Below are 15,665 nucleotides of genomic sequence, written 5' to 3'. Positions count from 1 at the left end.
GTGTTTGCTCTTTTGCCAGTTGACCCGAAGGCCCAACAGGCTGAGGTGTGAAAGTACCAAATCCCTGTATTCGCACAACTGATCCTGAGACTGAGCGAGTATGAGCCAATCGTCGAGGTAGTTGAGAATGCGAATGCCCTGTTCTGTCATGGGAACAAGGGCTGTCTCCGCAACTTTCGTGAAGAGACGGGGCGACAGGGACAGCCCGAAGGGCAGGACCTTGTACTGATATGCCTGCCCCTCGAACGCAAACCGCAGGAATGGCCTGTGGCGCGGAAGGATCGACACATGGAAGTACGCATCCTTCAGGTCGATCGCTGCGAACCAATCTTGGGGACGGATACACCTGAAGATGCACTTCTGCATGAGCATTTTGGACGGGAGCATGTGAAGGGCCAGGTTGAAGATGCGCAGATCCAAGATGGGTCTCAACCCACCGCCTTTCTTGGGTACAATGAAGTAAGGGCTGTAAAACCCCGTCCTCATATCGGCTGGAGGAACCGGCTCTATCGCGTCCTTCGCCAGCAGGACTGTGATCTCTGCACGCAAGACAGGGGCATCTGCTGCTTTCACTGAAGTAAAGTGGACGCCCCTGAACTTGGGAGGGCGCCGGGCAAACTGAATCGCATAGCCGAGCCTGACGGTTTGAAGGAGCCATCGAGATGGGCTGGGTAGCTCTAGCCAGGCTCCCAGACACCGCACAAGTGGCATCAACGGAACTACAGGCGTACCCGCAGTGGGGCAGCATGGAAGAACGCAGGGACTTGGCCCGGGCATCTCGTAGCCGGTCCGAGGCGGAGTCTGGGTGTGTGTAACACTGACCTGCGTTCGAGCAGAGGGTGCGTGGGTAGTCCGTTGTAGTCATTTTAATTTCCATATGCTGCAAATCTGATAAGAAGATCAAACTTACTCCATTGAGGCCAATTAATCGTCCTGGTGGCCCTGGAGGTCCAGTTGGACCTGGTGGACCCTTGAATACGGGTAAGCCATTATATTTAATTATATTTAAAAATATGAAATATACTGGAAGCATTATGTCTTAAAGATGTTAACATACAGGGGGACCACTAGAATGTCCCTTGTCCCCTTTCCTTCCAGCTATTCCAGGCCGGCCCTAAAAAAAAAATTTGTGGAACTAAACATTTATGAGATTTATGAATGAAATTGTAAACAAACAAACAAACCATCAAACAAAATGTATAAAACTAACCGGTCGACCAGGAAGTCCATATTCTCCTTTTTGTCCAGGTGGTTCAATCAGCCCCTAAAGATCAAAGAAAAACATACATATTCTCTGATAGAAGTATTTATGCATGCATGCTTTATTTTTTGTGTGAGAGATGCATCTTACCACAATCCCAGGCTGTCCAGAAGGGTCGATGTCTCCCTGCAAAGTACAACAATGTCAATGTCAGACCGCTGAGGAACAACACAAAAAGTTCAAGTTCAAAAGTAAATAGTTTCAACCTTCATTCCCTTCGGTCCTCTGGGTCCTCTCAGGCCTGTTATTAGAGAGCCATCAGCAGCTATGGATACGACTGGCTCCCCCTTTTCTCCCTATTAGACAATACAACAAATGATATTCTTTTCATAAAACTTGACTTTAAGGCAATCCTGATCAAGTAATGTAGTTTGTCACATATGAGTAATAAGTGAAAAGTCTACTTTCATTAAAGGTGCTGTAAGCAATTTCAGCCAAGTTCTGCTAACCTGAACACATACGAGAGAGAAAGCGTTGGCCTCTCTTTGACAGTGTTTAGAGTTTCTGGGTCCTCAAGAGACCTATTTCAAAGATCTCCGAGTTGGTAAAAGCATTTTATGTGTGCTATTCAAATATAGCTTAGAGCACCTTTACAGTAAGCAATCAGATGTGAATAGGCCTGTCGCAATAATCAATATATCGACTTATCGCGTACATGACCTCAATCATTTTTGGTGACGCAATATATTGCCCATTATATTTACTTAAAAATGTATGTCACAATGTTTTGTACATTCCACTTGCGCCTGTGTCTTTTGCAAGTGTGCACTCTTAATTTACAGAGAAAAGAAGGTAAGGGAAAAATCTGTAGATGGAAAAATCTCCATACCATTTCTTTGTGCATTTTTCTTTTTTTCTACTTGTTACTTTGCACTTTTTTGTCAGAAAATGTTTATTTACTATTTATTCAGGTTTTTTTTAAGGTATCTTAATTTCCATGATCTAAATATTCTTAAAAATTAAAAGCTTGTAGTCATTTGTAAGTGTGTAGGCCTTCTTGCATTATTATGCTGTTACATTATGATTATATATTCAGTGGCATAAAATGGGCTTTAAAATGACAATAATATCACTTATCGCAATTATTTCTGGGTCAATATATCTCACAACAAAAAGTTGTTATCATGACAGGCCTAGTTGTTAAGGCTAAATTACAGTGTTGAAGATAGCAGCTCAGATTTATTAATACTTGAAAATAAAATGAGCTCTCATTTGGAAATTTGTCATGTCAATCGTGTGGTAATGATGGGAGAGTTTATGCTTCATTTTGTACAGAAAGTTATTTCTGATCACATTTTAAACTCATACCTTTAGTCCTGGAGGTCCTTGAATACCTGGGAACTCAATTTCACCTTTTGGTCCTCTTGGGCCCTGAGCATTATAACATTCAAGCAAGTTAGTTCCACCATTATAGTGGTTTATTTGGAATTTTATATCCCCAAACACCAGAGCAAGCTCAATAAAAGCTCTACTCAAAATCATATGAAATTTAAAAAAATATTTTCAGCTTAGCCAGTGGCAATTTTGATTACCACAAAAATGTATTTCCATTTGTTACTCCTTTCTTTAAAAACATAAAGAAAGTTTACATAACACTGTAAACCATCTTGTAAACCATCTTTATAACTCATTACATATGCAATGCAGAAGAATTGATATAAGTGCTTATATAAGTTTAGAAGCTTCCCATTTCTGCTTTTTAATGCTCCAAAAACTCCATTCACTTCCACTGTGAGTGCCTCAATGTAACCTTTTGTTGTTGTTGTTGAAGACAATGGAAGTGATTGAACTTGCATTGAACCTGGAATCTTCATTTAATAGTGGTTTCTGTCATCTCATTTGGAAATTTGTCATGTCAATCGTGTGGTAATGATGGGAGAGTTTATGCTTCATTTTGTACAGCAAGTTATTTCTGATCACATTTTAAACTCATACCTTTAGTCCTGGAGGTCCTTGAATACCTGGGAACTCAATTTCACCTTTTGGTCCTCTTGGGCCCTGAGCATTATAACATTCAAGCAAGTTAATTCCACCATTATAGTGGTTTATTTGGAATTTTATATCCCCAAACACCAGAGCAAGCTCAATAAAAGCTCTACTCAAAATCATATGAAATTTTAACACATACGAGAGAGAGAGCGTTGGCCTCTCTTTGACAGTGTTTAGAGTTTCTGGGTCCTCAAGAGACCTATTTCAAAGATCTCCGAGTTGGTAAAAGCATTTTATGTGTGCTATTCAAATATAGCTTAGAGCACCTTTACAGTAAGCAATCAGATGTGAATAGGCCTGTCGCAATAATCAATATATCGACTTATCGCGTACATGAGCTCAATCATTTTTGGTGACGCAATATATTGCCCATTATATTTACTTAAAAATGTATGTCACAATGTTTTGTACATTCCACTTGCGCCTGTGTCTTTTGCAAGTGTGCACTCTTAATTTACAGAGAAAAGAAGGTAAGGGAAAAATCTGTAGATGGAAAAATCTCCATACCATTTCTTTGTGCATTTTTCTTTTTTTCTACTTGTTACTTTGCACTTTTTTGTCAGAAAATGTTTATTTACTATTTATTCAGGTTTTTTTTAAGGTATCTTAATTTCCATGATCTAAATATTCTTAAAAATTAAAAGCTTGTAGTCATTTGTAAGTGTGTAGGCCTTCTTGCATTATTATGCTGTTACATTATGATTATATATTCAGTGGCATAAAATGGGCTTTAAAATGACAATAATATCACTTATCGCAATTATTTCTGGGTCAATATATCTCACAACAAAAAGTTGTTATCATGACAGGCCTAGTTGTTAAGGCTAAATTACAGTGTTGAAGATAGCAGCTCAGATTTATTAATACTTGAAAATAAAATGAGCTCTCATTTGGAAATTTGTCATGTCAATCGTGTGGTAATGATGGGAGAGTTTATGCTTCATTTTGTACAGAAAGTTATTTCTGATCACATTTTAAACTCATACCTTTAGTCCTGGAGGTCCTTGAATACCTGGGAACTCAATTTCACCTTTTGGTCCTCTTGGGCCCTGAGCATTATAACATTCAAGCAAGTTAGTTCCACCATTATAGTGGTTTATTTGGAATTTTATATCCCCAAACACCAGAGCAAGCTCAATAAAAGCTCTACTCAAAATCATATGAAATTTAAAAAAATATTTTCAGCTTAGCCAGTGGCAATTTTGATTACCACAAAAATGTATTTCCATTTGTTACTCCTTTCTTTAAAAACATAAAGAAAGTTTACATAACACTGTAAACCATCTTGTAAACCATCTTTATAACTCATTACATATGCAATGCAGAAGAATTGATATAAGTGCTTATATAAGTTTAGAAGCTTCCCATTTCTGCTTTTTAATGCTCCAAAAACTCCATTCACTTCCACTGTGAGTGCCTCAATGTAACCTTTTGTTGTTGAAATGTATCTTACCCTGTCTCTCCTGGCATTCTGTGACAGAATCTAGCAGCCACTACAAGATCCAGCAGTTTGTTTTTCTTTTTACCTTTTTTTTGTGGACCATGGACATTCGTATTATTCCTCCTGCTTCAAAGGAGCGCAAGGCTCGGCTCTTGATGTTGGTGGATCTTCGCCAACAGGGGATGGAGATTGGAGGTTTCGCTCAGACCTTTTGGAACTTTGCGGTAGGGATGTAACTTTATGACTCTGATTTAAAGATTTTTATTGATTTTTTAGACAACCCCGTGCCTCCTCGGGAGATGGGTGGGCTTAAGATTCTTGACTTTTGGGGTCTCATTGAGTATCTCAGTTACCACAACTTGGTAATCATGTCAGTGTTGCCTGGCAGGATTCCGGCTCTGCTCTGGTTGCCCGCCTGGGTTCCTGTTTGGCAGGAGCCTCACTGGCTCATTCCTCCGGCTTCATCCTGGCTATCTGCTGTGTGATTCCTGTGTGGTTGGGGCCTTGCTGGTTCATCCTGCCAGTCCCGCCTTGGCCTTTCACCCTGCCGGTTCTGTGCTCATGCCCTGGTCTATCTCTGTCCCCTGGCCCCCTTCCATTGTATGGTCCTGGCCCACCGTCCCCCCCCCTGGCCCGCCTCAATTCCACCTCCCTCCTGAACTTTTGTGTGTTCTGGTGGAGCGTCTGGTATCCGCTCCGTAGAGGGGGGGGGGAATGTCACAGGGTGGACTGGCCACTTGAGGGCGCTCTTCCTGTTTCTGTTTTATGTGTTAAACTCCATTTCCCATAGTCCCTTGCTTGTTAATTCTGTTCTGATCAGTAGCACCTGTTTATCATTTACTCATTACCCCATCTATATATACCATGCTCACTCTGTCTGTCTTTGCTGCTAGATTGTATTGTCTTCTGAGTTCATAGTTGTCTCATGTTCATGTTTTCTGTTCTGTGTTTTGGATTACCTTTTGCCATGTTTTTGTTCTGTTCATTTGTTAATTTCATTAAACTGCAAATGGATCTTACCTAGTCTCTCCTGGCATTCCGTGACAGTTTCTACCATAGAATTGAGGTGAGAAATGTACCAACCACCAAATTATGAATGAATGAGGCATTTATATAGCACTTTATTGTGTATTGCTGTACACCCAAAGCACTTTACATTCATGAGGGGGTCTCTCATCAACCAACACCAGAGTGCAGCATCCACCTGGATGATGCGACGGCAGCCATAGTACAACAGCACCAGTGCGCTCCCCACACACCAGCTACAGGTGGAGAGGAGAGAGACAGAGCCAATTCAGTGGATGGGGATTATTAGGAGCCTGAGGCCATGATTGACAAGGGCCAGTGGAGGGAATTTGGCCAGGACACCGGGGATACACCCCTACTCTTTACGAGAAGTGCCATGGGATTTTTAGTGACCACAGAGAGTCGGGCCCTCGGTTTAAAGTCTCATCTGAAGGACGGCACTTTTTACAGTATAGTGTCCCCATCACTACACTGGGGCGTTAGAACCCACACAGACTGCAGGGTGAGCACCCCCTGGTGGTCTCATTAACACCTCTTCCTGCAGCAACCTAGTTTTCCCAGGAGCTCTCCCATCCAGGTACTGACCAGGCTCAACCCTGCTTAGCTTCAGTGGGCAACCAATCTTGGGCTACAGGGTGATATGGATATTATATACATTCTATGACACTGTAAAGTAAACTGGCAAATCCATACACCGATAGATCATATGACAAGACTGAAACCAGTAAAACACTATGAAGATAGGTCAGTCCATCTCAAGTGGGCCAAAACTTGGTTGCTTGACCTTTTTTTTTTTTTTTTTTTTTTTTTTTTTTTTGAGTGATTACCTACATATGTGTATTGGTGCTGCAAAATTTATTGCACAGTGGTATTGCAAAACTACCATTTTTGTTTTTAATTTACTTGGTTTAACCAGAGTGTTTGTCTTTTAAAATTAAAAATGGTCACGCAAACTCCATAGGACCACTTGTACTCAGCAACTTAGTTAGTTGCATTAGCTTAGCAACTTTATTATCATCAGCATATAATCTTGAAATAGTTTCCATGTATAAAGCAGACAGAAAATTAATGGCTTCCTTACAGGGAATCCTGCTCTGCCAGGCAAGCCTTCAGGGCCCTACAACATACACCACACACACACACACACACAGAAGCAAGCAAAAAAGCATTAGCAATGATATGGATGCGATGCATGATCAAAGAACAAACCCATTCCAGATCATGTGGAAATGCCAGGCATTTAGCAGCATTGTGCTGTGAGGGGTGCAAGATCTTGCAGTTTTAGATATCCTCAGAGCTGCTATTGCAGCCTGACATCTGTACTATCCATGTTAAACGTGCAGTATCTTAAAAAGCTTTTGAGGGGAAAACAGTGAGCCTTACGTACCATAGGGCCTGGCGGTCCTCTGATCTTAGTGAGGTTCAATTTGGCAGCAGTATCATTAAGGAGCTGGAGGAAAAAAATTAATCGTTATTTTTTAAAAATCATTCTTTTAGGATCTCAAGCAAAATTTAGCAGCAAAGCAGGTTACCAGACTTTATACTTACAGCCTGGAAGTTAATGATCGGTCCAGGAGGGCCAGGGGGACCGGGAAGCCCTATGATGCTCAGACCATCACAACCTTGCACCCTAAGTCACAATTAATAGAGCAATTTACAACATGATCTACACACAAAGTGAAATTTGTCTCAGACTGCAAAAATCATACAGTGTTTAATTCGTTTGAGATGAATATGATCATGCATTATTCATCATTTGGTGTAAAACAATAAAATACCTTCTCTCCTGGACTGCCCTTGTACCCCATTGGCCCCTGTTTAGGACTGGGACAAGGTAACAAAAAACAGCAAAAACATTACACATTTATTGTGCCACAGCTACTAAAGCCATTTTTATCATTTGCACGCAACATAAAAATCGACCCATAACTTATTACTGCTAGAACACTTATTTAGTATTCAGTATTTCAGTAATTGTCCCATTTGAAACATTAGTATATAATCTCTTTTCAAAGTACTCCAAGAATGCAAGAAATAGAAGACTGACCCTGGCACCAGGTAAACCAGCTGAGCCTAGTATTCCATCCTTTCCTGGGGATCCTGGTTCACCCTGGATAGAGAAGAGACAGGGATCAGGAAACATATTCATGACATTAGCCCTAATCGGACGGTAATTGTTATTGTTTTTAAGTTATTTTCAACAACTACAGGGGCCTTTCTCTCATTTTCCTGCCTTCCAAATTTTCTCCCACCACCCACAAAAAAATTCTAATTACCTGCTGTTTTTTGACAAACACAAAGGTTGCATGGTAATTTAATCCTCATTTTGTAAATCCTTTTTGACCACTGCCAAGAACCATATGGTTAAACGCGATAATTTGCATGAATTTAAAAAAATGGATGTCTTCATTATTGCAATGCTGAAAGTATTTACAAGAGCAATATTTCATCACCGCTCTACTACAACTGTTAAGGGAACTGTTAAGAACAAGTAGAAGAAAGAGAAGAAAACCACGTTTGAAATGGGCTGTTATGGCAGCAACAGGTATGCAATACAATTTTTTAATATGTACTGTATTCAATTATATACATTAAAAATATAAACCAAGTAGCCGGGTCAAATATTTACCTTATGTAAATAAGAGTATGCATTAACTTATTTCTGCTAATTTCTACATTTTTAATATGTCATCCATCATTTTGAGATTAAAATGCAACACAGAAAACCATTTACAGTACACTTACAGTGTGTCCATTGTCCTATTATTAAATAGCATATTTAAATAAGTAATACATCAATTTGATGGGATTTTCCTATTATTAAATTAAATATTCATTAATTGTTTGTCCAAGCAATGTGACTGAACATGTGGCTGGCTGACCATGTGAGAAGTGCAAGTATACGTGGTCCGAAAGGACTCACAACTATACAGTGAATTTATCTTCATCCAAAACGCATGAACTTTATCACTGAGTAGCCAAGTAGATTTATTTTTACTGGAGTGCTCATGAGCTTCACAAGGGTGTTTATATGTACAGTATATGTAGCTTTTTAGTGTGACTATAGTGTAGTTTGACAAACCTTTATAGACAAACCAGGGGCTCCATCAGCACCAGGAAGTCCCTACAGAAAAGAAACAGAACAGGTATATTAATAAAATATAATATATTGTTAATTTACCCACACAAAACACACCAAAACCATTACATTGGAATGAATGAATTAATGAATTAATGAATGGATCAATCAATCAATAGAAATATATTTCGTTTAGCTATACATTTATTTTAATACTGCTTTTTGATAATCAAAAGAATAAATACAATACAATTCATACTTAATATTTCAGAGGATAAACAGATCTGAGGTCCTGGTGGGCCAGGCAGACCAGGAGGCCCCTTAAAAAAATCAGATAAGGTCCATTCAACAAAACTTTTGATCAAAGAAAATGATCTTTGAAATGACCAATGTAGCTTGCAATGATACACCCAAGGATAATGAAGGACCTTGATATGTGAATAGAGAATGACACAATAGTTGTGATGGTTTTGTACACTCACTTGATAACCTTTTGAAATTCCGTCTCCAAGAAACAATCTGCTTTCACCAGAACCCTCCAAATCCTGTCAGAATAAAACACCTCCTGTCCTTAGACTAATGAGTACAGAAGCAAGACCCATTTGAAAGCTGCAGAAATAATAATTAAGGTTCTGAATGGATGAAATGGTGTGCTGACCTTGAAAAGTGATGTTTGAAGAGTTTCTACCCCAAATAACTGGTATTATCTCAAAACCAATACAGCTCTCTTTTAAAGGTTTGATTTACTTTTTAAACTAAAGTGCTTCACTAAAACAATTAGAACATATTTTCATAACCAAGAAAAAATTGGAACAGATGTGACCCTTGAATTGTCCTGTTATTGTCATGTGAATTTAGCCTGTTTTGCTTTGGCCTTTGATATGGAGCACATTTTCCACAAAATCATGCACTAAGTACATGACCTACAAAGGCTAAGCAGGCAAACCTGACTTGTATTTAAAGTATGTATAGTTTTCAAGAAACATTTGAGATCTGATTATCCATGATTATAACGGTTTCAGATTTGCTTTGGCCTTTGATATGGAGCACATTTTCCACAAAATCATGCACTAAGTACATGACCTACAAAGGCTAAGCAGGCAAACCTGACTTGTATTTAAAGTATGTATAGTTTTTCAAGAAACATTTGAGATCTGATTATCCATGATTATAACGGTTTCAGATGAACCTTTAGCAGTAGTCTGTTGTTGACCATAATGTCCTGCATTTAATGTGAAATCCCAAAAAGGTGTTTAACCAAAAACAGAAAAGGACTTTGGTTATATCTATTGTAATATTGATGACTTTCAGACCTTGAAAGTGTCCATCATGAAGTTATTACTTAAAGGTCCTGGTGCACCAGGAGGGCCAGGTGACCCAGGTACACCCCTCGGTCCTATATAGGTCCAATAGGGCCAGGGTCACCATTTTCACCCTTTAGAAGAAGAATGGAAAGAGAGAGAGAGAGAGAGAGAGAGAGAGAGAGAGAGAGAGAGAGAGAGAGAGAGAAATAATTAAAATTTAACATAATGAATGCTTTATCTTCATGTCGATTAAATATGCGGTCATACTGGCGAAATTTCAATAAGCTCTATTGATGTATGAAGCACAGTTCACACAGAAGTCTCTTTCAAACCTAGCAGCTTTCTATTGGTCAATGTGGTGAATCTGTGTGATCAACTTGAACCTGTTATGAATTCTGTGTGAAATTCCTCATTGAATATTCTTGATGGCATATAGATTCCTATTAAAATGACTCAATTTCGTCCAGGAAAATTTGTTTAATACAGCCTCCAACCTTCTTAGAATAGATTCAAACAACTTTTGAATAGTCTCTAGTTGAATATTGTCTATAGAAACACCTGCCAATTGCTTTAGAGATCTTGAAGGATGGAATATGCTTCTCACTTTTCTGTCCAAAACTATCCACAGTGGATTGATAAAAGTCAAGGTGATTTGTCAGTCCAGAGCAGATGATAAAGTTCATCTTGGTGAAAAACTTTATGAACAGATTTTTTTTTTTGCGTTTTAGTATAGGTGTCTATGATTACAATTTTAGCAGTTGCAGCTCTTTCATGGATGTTGGCTTTGAGAAGTTCTCTGTGACCGTTTTTTGTGGAAAAGGGTGAATATTGAGGCTTGCCGTCGCTTTGGTCTTTTGGGTTGGACACAATCCTTCTTAGCGCTAAACGGTCGCCATCATACTACTGAACAAAACTTATACTACACTGTGATACAAACTAGAGACAAGGAAAAGAAAAACAAAACAAAAGATAACTTCAACTTTTTTTTTCACAGTAGTCTGAGAAATTATATTAACCCCTATAATTATGGGCGTTCATGTTATTTTGTCTAATCCTAGTATATTATTATGTTGTGTTTCAACATAATATTAAAATTGACATTGCTGTTAGTACAAGCAGACAGTTCAAAATAAAAAAAGACAGATTTTCTCCAACGTGAAATGCATCTTTGAAGCCTGTGTGTTCATCCCCTTTCAACCTGTACTGCCATTGGTTTTCTGTCAAACTACAAAAAAGCATCTACAACTAATGTTCAACTATGTTTTACTGAGAAATACCTTTGATGTTTGTTTGTATATATCATTATTCCTCTAGAGAGAGAGAGAGAGAGAGAGAGAGAGAGAGAGAGAGAAATAATTAAAATTTAACATAATGAATGCTTTATCTTCATGTCGATTAAATATGCGGTCATACTGGCGAAATTTCAATAAGCTCTATTGATGTATGAAGCACAGTTCACACAGAAGTCTCTTTCAAACCTAGCAGCTTTCTATTGGTCAATGTGGTGAATCTGTGTGATCAACTTGAACCTGTTATGAATTCTGTGTGAAATTCCTCATTGAATATTCTTGATGGCATATAGATTCCTATTAAAATGACTCAATTTCGTCCAGGAAAATTTGTTTAATACAGCCTCCAACCTTCTTAGAATAGATTCAAACAACTTTTGAATAGTCTCTAGTTGAATATTGTCTATAGAAACACCTGCCAATTGCTTTAGAGATCTTGAAGGATGGAATATGCTTCTCACTTTTCTGTCCAAAACTATCCACAGTGGATTGATAAAAGTCAAGGTGATTTGTCAGTCCAGAGCAGATGATAAAGTTCATCTTGGTGAAAAACTTTATGAACAGATTTTTTTTTTTGCGTTTTAGTATAGGTGTCTATGATTACAATTTTAGCAGTTGCAGCTCTTTCATGGATGTTGGCTTTGAGAAGTTCTCTGTGACCGTTTTTTGTGGAAAAGGGTGAATATTGAGGCTTGCCGTCGCTTTGGTCTTTTGGGTTGGACACAATCCTTCTTAGCGCTAAACGGTCGCCATCATACTACTGAACAAAACTTATACTACACTGTGATACAAACTAGAGACAAGGAAAAGAAAAACAAAACAAAAGATAACTTCAACTTTTTTTTTCACAGTAGTCTGAGAAATTATATTAACCCCTATAATTATGGGCGTTCATGTTATTTTGTCTAATCCTAGTATATTATTATGTTGTGTTTCAACATAATATTAAAATTGACATTGCTGTTAGTACAAGCAGACAGTTCAAAATAAAAAAAGACAGATTTTCTCCAACGTGAAATGCATCTTTGAAGCCTGTGTGTTCATCCCCTTTCAACCTGTACTGCCATTGGTTTTCTGTCAAACTACAAAAAAGCATCTACAACTAATGTTCAACTATGTTTTACTGAGAAATACCTTTGATGTTTGTTTGTATATATCATTATTCCTCTACTATTAAATCTGTACTCCCACATAAACCGAACCCCCCCAAAAAGATATCTAATAACTTCTAAAGTATCTAACAGACCTCTGTTAGCTATTTGTAAGGAGCAACGTGCGATGTAAAGCCTTAGCAAGTATTTGACTGGAAAAAATACATGCATAAATATAACAAGGTATCCTAATCCAAATCTAAGTTTGCATTCAGGCAAATATGGGCAAGCAGATATTGTTGGAGAGACAATGCTGTCTTTTCCAACCTACTGAATCAGTGACCTGAACGAACCAGGGCAATACCTGTCCTTTACCAAAACCCGAGCCAAACCCAGAGTCAGTGCCAGACCTACTAAATCAGTTCTCAAATAGCTGGGCAATCGAAAGAAGGAAAGAAGACAACATGAATCAGCTAAGGGCTGAGGTACAACCATCATTTAGCAACACTAGGAAGTCTTAAGAAGTGCTTGATGGGGAATGAATAATTTATCAGCTGGTCTGAGTTACTTATCATTTTACATTGCTTCATTTCAAGTTGTCTGAGTGCATTAGACATCATATGTAATATGAGATGTCAGGGCCAACAGGAGGAGCAGATAAGATATGAATTCTTACGAAATGTAATCTTTTTTTCTGTAAGCCTTTCTTCAGCAACTGATTTAACTGAAAAGAGAACAACTATGTTTTACTGAGAAATACCTTTGATGTTTGTTTGTATAAGTCCAGGTTGCCCATTTCTGCCATCCTTGCCAGGGGCACCTGATGGTCCAGGCAGTAAACCCCTTAAGGGACCATTAGGACCAGGCGGGCCAGTTTTCCCTGGAGGCCCTGGAGGACCAGGTGGACCCTATGAAATTATTGTTTATAGAGATATACAACCTTTACTTTTAAATGCCATTAAATACAGTCTGTACTGTAACAATATCTTCAAAACATGGGCAGATTTACTCACTCTAAGAAGTTCTGTATCAATATCAACATCTCCAAATCCAGAGCAGAGAGCATCAAATCCATACTGTCATTGAAAATGGAGATACATTTTAATAAACAGGCTGCACAGCATTATGAATCTAATTAGTTTCATAACTGACATTTTGCAACATTGACACTGTTATTGAACTGATCTAAACCAACAATGAATTGACTCAAAATGAATTACGACACTATTGTCTTTTTAGAGCTGCTTTACAGGAGAATTTTAATTTATCTAATATTTGATTATATTTATTTGGTCATTAATACTGTTATTTTTCTGTTTATTACTAAATAAATCATCTTTATTGTATAAAGCGTTATATAAATGTAGATGACGACATCAAAATACATCAGATTTACAGTTGCCAAAAAACATTGTCTGGAGAAATAGTGCAGTTACAAATCACATACTTTGGTAACAAATGCAGTTCCCCCCCCCATATGAAGTAATACTTAAAGCCACACAGTTTGTGTAATATACTCACTGGAACTTTAATTGGTCTGGATGGCCCTGGTGGTCCGGGAAGCCCTAGTGGACCAGGCAAACCAGGCCGACCAACCCCAGGATCACCCTAAAAAAGAGTTACTGTAAATAGAATGAAATACAAGCAAAACAACAGGCCATAGCGGGATGTTCTCGTTGCACTGTGGCATTGTGGATAATCACATGTTTGGGACGCTCAACTGCATTATCCCTCACCTTTTCTCCTTTGACTCCAGATTCTCCACGTAATCCTGTGTAGGATTTCTATCCATAACAGACACTGATATGCCATGGAATCATCCCAGCACATGACTCCAATATTCGGGGGCGATTTCCTGTCAGTCTTGTCTCATCTACACATGAGATCTAAACTAATTAAATCAGGAGACAACAAAGCTTTCTTTGTATCAGAACTGGAAAGTTCATTCACAACATATAGAAACCACGATGTCTTGTGACCACCAATGAATGTAACTATTATATCCAAACAGGAAAAGGACAGTAATTTAATCACGCCCTCAGGCCTGCAAGCACGGGATCTAATACGTGACTACCCCATGACTTTCGACCACCTGCTTCCCTCCCTTCCTTTCTCTATTAGCAGAGGAAACGCGGAAATGACATGGACCAAGTTTAAAAAACAACATTTAAAATCATTTAAAGTATCGGAGCAATACAGAGAACCACACAGGGCGTGGCTAAGCCCGCACCCACCATCTGATTGGACAACGACCTGTGGGCTGGACAAAAGTCAGCCTGCTTAAAAATGGACACCAGACCCTTACGCTCTTGCTCGCTCTATCTCTCGAAAGAACTGTGGCTTTCCGCCTTGGTGAGTGCGACAAAAGGCGCTTCCATGCCGTAACATCGCACAGCGAGACTCCAGAACTCAAACACTTCAGTTGACACTTCGCGATTTTCAAAGAACTTAAAGCCTTGCAAACTCAGACTTTTAGCAGAACTGCTCAAGCCTCTACGTCATTAAGAAAGCAACCAATCCAACGAGGTCTTCCCCAAAGGGACGTCATCCTGACGTCAACGCAACAGCCAATCAGCAACGGAATCCCCTCCAGTAGCCACGAGGAATGACTCAGATTTCAGCTGTCACCCAAAGCAAAACGCAAGTAAATGAACAAAATCTTCTATCTGCTGAACTGACGCTGATGATTGATTTAAGCAGTAAACGGAAGACAAAATATCTGCTTTGTGAATTCTCTCAGGCTGAATTTAAAACCACTAGTGGAAACGAGTGTTAGAACCAAGAAAACTTCATGCAACTCCGTTAACTAATTTCCTTGAATCTTTGTGTGTATGTGTGTGCATGTGTATGTTTTAGCTTATTTTTAATGTAATCTAGAATAGCCAATAAAATGTGTGTTTCATTGATAAAGAATCATTGTCTGATGTCATATAACTTTCAAGTCAAACCCTTGCCAAAGATCACGTTACCTAGCTCATAGCTTACTTATCAAAGAAACGTATTACCCGTGGCCAGGGAAATACAAAGATTCAAGTTGTTAAAATATACTGAGATCACCGGCTCGCTGGACGACCGTTGATTTAAAGTGTAAACTATCAAATTTGAATTCAGTTTTAATCAGGTGGACCTCGAATTTTCAGAATCGAGTTCTTTCAAACCCTGAATTAATTAATAATAATTCATTC

The 15,665-nt window shown here is 38.7% G+C and overlaps 2 protein-coding genes across 2 annotated transcripts in view; both read right to left on the bottom strand.

Annotated features, from left to right (window-relative positions):
* Positions 1 to 2,785, bottom strand: part of LOC107589810 (collagen alpha-1(X) chain-like) — an 8,659-nt gene extending 5,874 nt beyond the window's left edge. Inside the window, exons 1-5 of the mRNA XM_016278349.1 lie at positions 2,570 to 2,785; positions 1,468 to 1,557; positions 1,352 to 1,387; positions 1,211 to 1,264; positions 1,058 to 1,114 (exon numbers count right to left, since the gene is read on the bottom strand). Coding sequence (XP_016133835.1) covers positions 1,058 to 1,114; positions 1,211 to 1,264; positions 1,352 to 1,387; positions 1,468 to 1,557; positions 2,570 to 2,743 — 411 coding nt within the window. The 5' untranslated portion in view covers positions 2,744 to 2,785. The remainder of the gene's footprint in view (positions 1 to 1,057; positions 1,115 to 1,210; positions 1,265 to 1,351; positions 1,388 to 1,467; positions 1,558 to 2,569) is intronic.
* Positions 2,786 to 7,302: 4,517 nt separating this feature from the next.
* LOC107589811 (complement C1q subcomponent subunit C-like) lies at positions 7,303 to 12,548 on the bottom strand. The gene is made up of 8 exons (XM_016278350.1): positions 12,524 to 12,548; positions 10,110 to 10,231; positions 9,279 to 9,341; positions 9,081 to 9,116; positions 8,800 to 8,841; positions 7,765 to 7,827; positions 7,496 to 7,531; positions 7,303 to 7,347 (listed from the first exon to the last, which is right to left on the bottom strand). The coding sequence occupies exons 2-8, from the start codon at positions 10,125 to 10,127 to the stop codon at positions 7,333 to 7,335; spliced, it is 273 nt and encodes a 90-aa protein (XP_016133836.1). The 5' UTR covers positions 10,128 to 10,231; positions 12,524 to 12,548; the 3' UTR covers positions 7,303 to 7,332.
* Between the last annotated feature and the right edge of the window lie 3,117 nt (positions 12,549 to 15,665).

Source organism: Sinocyclocheilus grahami, unplaced genomic scaffold (assembly GCF_001515645.1).
Source record: "Sinocyclocheilus grahami isolate Dianchi unplaced genomic scaffold, SAMN03320097.WGS_v1.1 scaffold121.1, whole genome shotgun sequence".
NCBI lineage: Eukaryota > Metazoa > Chordata > Actinopteri > Cypriniformes > Cyprinidae > Sinocyclocheilus > Sinocyclocheilus grahami.
The sequence above is the reverse complement of the archived record's forward strand: the minus strand, read 5'-3'. Positions and strand labels throughout refer to the sequence as shown.

Excerpts from the sequence above, each read along its gene's own strand:
- LOC107589811 (XM_016278350.1), bottom strand. Across the intron at positions 8,842-9,080 it reads CTGGCCCACCAGGACCTCAG|GGACTTCCTGGTGCTGATGG; the intron begins ATCTGTTTATCC and ends TCTTTTCTGTAG. Across the intron at positions 7,828-8,799 it reads CCCCTGGTTTGTCTATAAAG|GGTGAACCAGGATCCCCAGG; the intron begins GTTTGTCAAACT and ends TTCTCTATCCAG.